This window comes from Bidens hawaiensis, unplaced genomic scaffold (genome assembly GCF_021521415.1).
Source record: "Bidens hawaiensis isolate Kalapana, Puna unplaced genomic scaffold, B.hawaiensis_p1.1 tig00026596_1, whole genome shotgun sequence".
NCBI classification, from domain to species: Eukaryota; Viridiplantae; Streptophyta; class Magnoliopsida; order Asterales; family Asteraceae; genus Bidens; species Bidens hawaiensis.
In genome coordinates, this window is record NW_027494270.1 from 268,038 (window position 1) to 275,176 (window position 7,139).

Genomic DNA, 7,139 nt, shown 5'->3' on the forward strand with positions numbered 1-7,139 from the left:
TTCGTTAACCAGTTCATATCATTTGTTAGTTCGTGTCATCTAATTCGTTAATAGAATTAACTGATTCGTGTAACACGCGTCCACCTTGGGATTTGTGTCATAACAACCTTTGCCACGTGGCATAAGGTGTCAGAGTTTGTTACAAACGGTTGTAACAACCTGATTCGTTATAGTTGATTCGCTATCAACTATAGCTGATTCGTAATCTCATTTCACTAAGTTTTCCTTGGTGACTTGTTACTGATTATTATCTAACTCACTAAGCTGATTCTTTGTGATTCGCTTAGTTGATTCGTTAGTTTGAATTTCTGATTCGTTAACCTTTTGATCCGTTGATCCAACAATCGATTACAGGAGTTGGTGATCATAATCGAAATAAATCAAACACACCAACACAACTCGTCGAAAAATTTTGACGTGTGTTTTCAAGATATGACGGTGGAAGATTTTATAGATTCTCACTTATTGGGCGTGTGATTTTGTTTTAGTAATTAAAAAATATTAATTAGTTGAGCATACTTTGGAAGTTCCAGAGATACATTGCATAAAAATAGGAATTTCCAAGTATATTAAGTTGACAATTTGCATGTTACCAAATTTTGTATGACAAAAATGCCCTTTAACACATCACTTCTCTAATTACTCTCACTTACAATCTTAGCCATTGAATACCAAGATCCTACCATTCATATTCATCCCTACACTTTTTAGGCACACTCATTTTTTTTACAATAACCTCTCCATATATATATATATATATATATATATATATATATATATATATATATATATATATATATATATATATATATAGGGGATGGTTCAAGAGAGAAATGATATTATTGCAAAAAATGAGAGAAATGAATATGAGCCACTAGTTTGTTTTAAGTTTTAAATGTTTAAAACTAAATAAAGAAAGTATTAATCATTCTCCTTCTTCAATTAATATAACTGATAAATCATAATACTTATCTACTTAATTAATATAACTAATTAAATTATTATAATTGGAAAATATTAAGAACTTATTTAATTTTATAACTTATTTTTTGTGTCTTGAATTTTTATCCTACACAAGTATAATTTATTCATACATTAAAATTTCTTTTTATTCAAAACTAATTTCTTCAAACTCAATATATTAATATCCATCAAAAACATACTTACATTATAATGAATAATACCAAAAAACTATTTTACATGCGTTTGCATTAAAAATCAACAAAAAACATACAGCCTACACACAAACGTATAATCTACACTTGTTCTAAGAATAAGAAAACATATAACCTACACACGAAAAAGATATAACCTACACACAAAATTTATCATCAGTGAAAAACACACGCACACGAAAACATATAACCTACACACGAAAAACATATAACCTACACACGAAAATTTTATCTTACACAAATACAATTTATTCATACATTAATTTCTTTTTAAACAAAACCAATTTCTTCAAACTCAACATATCAATATCCATCAACACGTAGTTACATTGTGATGAATAATACAAAAAACTATCTTACACATGTTTGCATTAAATGTCAATAAAAAATATACAACCTACACAAAAACATATAACTTACACTTGTTCTAAAAATAAAAAAACATATAACCTACATACGAAAAACATATAACCTACGCATGTGTAGGATATGTGTATCTTTGTGTAGTTTATATAATTGTTGATGTCGAATTACATATGTAAGTTGTATGTTGTACGTTTTTATCGCTCAAAACTAGTGTAGGTTATATAACTTTGTGTAGGTTGTATATTTATTGTTTACATTTAATGGACACATTTGTATGATATTTTATTATTATTATTTATGACAATAATTTTTATAGGCATACCAAATGAAAAAAAATATATATTATGTTTTGATATTTAGTGTTAAAAAACATGCTAATAAATTGAGTGGAAATGATTTTTTTTAATATAAAAGAATGGTATTATATGAATAAATTGTATTTATGTTGAATAAAATGAAGAATGTGTAAACAAAAAATAAAACTAAAGTAGTGTTTTTATTTTTTTAATTATTATAATTAAATTAGTTAAATATATTAATTAGAGAGAGATTTATTATGGTTATATTAGTTGTATTAATTGGAGAGAGAGTGCATTTATTTTTGCATTTACATCTTTTTTATTTATTTTTAAATAATTAAAACCTAAAATAAAACTAGTGGCTCATATTCATTTATCTCATTTCTTGCAATAATTTGATTTCTTTCTTGAACTTAAACCTATATATATATATATATATATATTATAGATTTAGAGAAGAGTCATGCTATGAAGTTAGATTAGAAAACTTTAGAGAAGAGCCATGCTATGGAGTTAGGGTTCTAGTAGAGTAGCACGGTTTAGATCGTGCAAAACACGAATCATTTAAGAATGCTTCAACTTGACTTGGGTCAAAACGATTCCTTTTTCTAAATTTTAATTTTGTGCGGGTCGAAACTGGCTTTGAACAGTAGACTCTTGTTGAATAGAGTTGTAACATAATTAGTTAATTAAGCATGACTTAGATGGTCTAGCTATTTACGAGTATAAGGAATTTTGTGAGAAATGTAGTAAATATCTAAAATGGGTTTAGCCTTGTTAAATTATTAGCATAAGGAATTTAGAGCCTGTATTTATATACTTTCTATTTCATAATGACAAAGCTTTAATTTTGCAGATGGAAACATGTAACTTCTTCATATCATGATTTTCACTGCTTGAATTCTATTGTTTTGAATGATATAGCCCATCAGCCCCGACTTTTTATTGAGAAACTTAACACAAACGGAATTTGTAACGTTTTCTTTTATCGTTTTGAATAACATCGTATTTTGTGTGTTTTATTATAATGATATTGTTTTCTATTATTTCTCCACCCGACCGACCGACCCGACCTGGACTGACCCAAACAACGATTGACCCATAAATTTTAACGCTGAAAATAACGGGACCCCATTGTCAAAAGATCCTTGGTCCGCCACTGATAACAGAGATTGAGTGATGGGTTGAATGATTGAGGAAAAATTGGGTTGGCATTGAGATAATACATATATAACGAGATAGAAAATGCGAAGAATGATCTAATAACAATGGTCTAAAGTTAATGCATAGAAATGATTAATCGACAAAGGCAGTGGATACAATACCGAAAAAAGGGGTAAAGTAACCCAAATTTAGGATGCCTTGCCACAAAGTAATCAATCAATCAATAATCATTTTAAGGGGGATGAGAACCAACTCCTTTCCATTAATACATTCATTGCCCACTTGTGAGCTAAAAGCTTTGTGGGGACGGACTATCATTCCCAACATACTAATATCCTTGTGAATTTATTCGATTGTGATGTTCCTGGTATTACTTTAAAATTATTGTTCATGAATATTAATTGAGTATTACTCCATAAATTTTATATCGATATATATATTATGTATCATGATATATAATTTGAAATAAGTTATAGTTATATGATGCGAATCAAATTCATTATTGTTCGTTGATGAATACTGTGGGATAATAGTTAGGCATATTTCATCTAAACTTGCAATACATGTTCTTTAAGTTAAAACACAAGTTTCCAATATATAACGTTAAATTAGTAGCGTGATATATTTGAATGGTTACATGCATATGAATATAAATAAACAAAATTCTAATCCTAGTTTATTGTTATTTTAAATTATGAAAGAGTGACCGTAAAGCAACTTAAATAGTAGGCTTTGGAAAATATAAGTTCAATCTGATTTTTTATTTTATTTTCAAGTATTTAAAATTAGTAGGTTAGGCTCAATCATATCTTCTTATTGGTACATGAAACTTAAAACGGTGTTATAGACATGAAATATAAAGTCGGTAAACGAGTCATATCCATGTTTACTTGTGTCATAAAGCGCGTCATATCTATCATATTTAACACGATAAGACTTGTTTTGTCAATCCTAGTTCAAAAGCTGTATTGGAGATGCTCAAGAAAGACCATTAAAATTAATAACAATGAGATAGCATTTGATCACATGTTATTTCTTGTTTTCCCCTTTTGTATATACAAAAGTTTTCTAAAAAGAAAAGAACAAGAATAACAGGAATTAAGTTGCACACAAATATGATCATATATGAAAAATGAATTCCATAAAGAAGGTTGAAGAAGAAGAAAATGGACACTACTTTAGGCATCATTTGTAGCCTCAGAAATGCTCTCTAAATGAGGTCTCCACACGCCAATACGCCCCCTCCTCGTATCTTTTACCTTTTCGGATAAAATCTCCGTCAAGTAGCGATCAGAAACAAGAAGATTCGTTAATAAGTTTTTGTTTTCACCGTAATGTTTCTTTCTGGTAGTTGACGATGATTTAGACCGTGTCTTTTCGGGCAAGGAAGGAGGAACGGGCATAAGAAAGTAAATCTTGCCACGCTTGAGTTCGGCATCTGGTGGCAATATGATGATCTTGGGACAAGTGACGGTCCCTTCATCGGTGTATGATGGCGAAGAGGGTTTTTTGAGTACATGCTTAGGGTGTAGCTTCATTATCTCGGCAGCTCGGATTGTGCCACTTATTTCCTCGACATGTCCATTCGAGTGAACGATCCGGATTACATCAAACGCCCCACAGGGAAGAATGCATGAAAGAAAACATCTTAAGGCGTTTTTCATCTCTGTCTCTCTCAACTATACTTTTATCATGGAGATAGAGAAGCATATAATTTGGGGAGGGCAATGAGGATGGAAGTATAATTGTTTTTGTTAACAAATGAGAGATAATATTATATAGCACTGGCTTTTAAAAGTGGCCCCTCTTAATAATCTTCTTTTCCATCATTCTTCTACGCATACAAAAAAGTATAACTCATACCAATTTTTAATTATTAAACCTAATTCAGTGGTTCAAAAGTATGAAAAGAAGTTTGGTTTATGATATCAACAGAACTTGCGTGTTTTCTTGTTGAATATTTGATACCAGATATCAATAAACAAGATAAACAAGTAATTTGTTATGATAGCTAGTAAGGTTGCAAAAGTCGTTAGGCGAATCCTAAGCAAACGACTGGGGGTTGGGTATACTCGGAGTACTCGGGGAGTAATCGGAGAGTACTCGGAAATTGTAAATATAAAGAGAATTAATTTTTAACTATTATATATATGTCAAATATAATAAGTATACTATATTTGTAACAAAATAAGTAAAAATCAATATAAGTAAGAGAAATACATTTTTAAATATTAATTTATCATAAAATTTGCTAATCATTAACTTAAAAGAGTGATATTCTTTTTATAATATTATAGAAATATAAATTATGTTTTATTTTTTAAGTTCAAAACCTGCTTAAGTTGACCGACTAGATGCGATTCTAGCTAAGGTTGACCACAATTGATCAATTCTTAGTAACTATGCGGAGTTAAAGAAACTCTCATCGGCGACATACCTTGTAGCGAGTACTCGGGGTGTACTCGGCCTTGAAGACATACTTTTACAACATTGATTTCTAGAGTATTTATCATCTAATTATACACCATTTTGCGTTTAAAACATATTTCATCATCACATATCTATCAAATATGTATACCACCCCGAAAATATGTAAAATAGGCCGGGTATCTAAAACTCATCTGATTCGGGCACCTTTAGTTTTCTAATCAACTTCTCTCTATCTAAACTCTTGAGCAATTGTACAAGGTTCACGTACAGAACAATCAATTATCATACTATGTGGCAATACCAAGTAACCACTCATATCCAGTTCTCCTTGTACCAAGTTCTCGCATTACTAAGTAATTGCTCCTTTTATGTTTGTGCCCTGCTAAGTTCTCGCATAACTAAGTAATCGCACCTACAAGATCTCGCAAGACATATCCTTCACCATCACATTAAAGCAATCACATGGCCAGTGCGGTTACTTATGTTCCATCGATAACTATATTTAGCGAATACTATAACTTTGCCATAACTATCGTTAAGTGTATATACTATGTTTGGTGGCAATAACTAAGGCTAAGCGACTACTTTACAATACGCGATAACTAAGCACTAGGAGATACATATACTATCAGCGATAACTTTAAGATCTATGGTAACTTAACCAACTGCTTGTGGTGACTCTAAATTTTATCTTTTAACCTAGCTATGAATTACGATTGGTTCCTGAAACTGATTCAAGTTCCAATATATGAACTCATATCACTTATTAACCAAGATATTAAGTTTCTAGGCAAATCTAGATATAAAAAAATGTTTTATTTATTTATTATTTCAGTATTGTTAGTTTTGACCTCAATACCAAAACCGAGATTCAAAACTTCGATTTCTCAAATCCGGTTGTGACAAAGATCGATTGCACCGATGACTCTTGGTGAATTCGCAAGCGAAACGTCTCCCTTTATTCGTTGCTTAAATGTAATGCTATATTTGAGCAAAAACTGGTCTCTCTCTCTCTAGAGCACAATTATTTTTCTCTCTTAAGGTTTTCTTGAGAAAGAGGGTATGAGCATGCATGGTGACTTTGCTCCTTTATTTGGGTTTCTTATTTAAGTTTTCAGACTAATGTAAATTACCCCCTTTTTCTTCCTTTAAAACAAAATCCATGACAATCATTTATAATTAAAACTCTTATATAAAATAGCTATGTTTAATTACGGAATTTTCAGGTTTTCAGTGAGTGACATCTTCTTGTGAATTATTATTCTCTGCAAGTAGTAAGTTACTCGGTAGCAACTTGTCTTCACAGGTGCTAAGTTACTATCAAATGTAATTTATTATATCAACATCGAGTTGCCGTCAATGGTAACTTTCAACAACTTGAACTTGAATATTTATAAAAAAAACTAGCTATCAACATCATGTTTCTTCATCAACATCTATCTTTGTCAGCACAAACTTTCCATTAGTAGCAAGTTAGTGGTAAGTTATTATACAAAAGCGCACAAAAATGAGATATGTGAGAAAACATAATTAATTTACATGTGTCATGTAAGTACCAAAGAAAAAGAATATAAAAGTAATAATGCACATTTTCTCTCTGCACATGCAAGTCACATGTTAATTTCTTAATCATTTTTAAACGTCTATAACTTTTGTATATGATATTTTTTTAAAATAAAATTCACCATAATAAAAAGTTTTTTTT

General features: G+C 30.2%; 1 protein-coding gene across 1 annotated transcript; it reads right to left on the reverse strand.

The window, feature by feature from the left end:
* Positions 1-3,833: 3,833 nt before the first annotated feature.
* On the reverse strand, positions 3,834-4,731 carry LOC143573607 (uncharacterized). Its single transcript, XM_077058440.1, has one exon. It carries the CDS (start codon positions 4,666-4,668, stop codon positions 4,183-4,185), a length of 486 nt encoding a protein of 161 aa, XP_076914555.1. The 5' UTR covers positions 4,669-4,731; the 3' UTR covers positions 3,834-4,182.
* Positions 4,732-7,139: the final 2,408 nt, after the last annotated feature.

Excerpts from the sequence above, each read along its gene's own strand:
- LOC143573607 (XM_077058440.1), bottom strand. The coding sequence starts at position 4,668 with ATGAAAAACGCCTTAAGATGTTTTCTTTCATGCATTCTTCCCTGTGGG.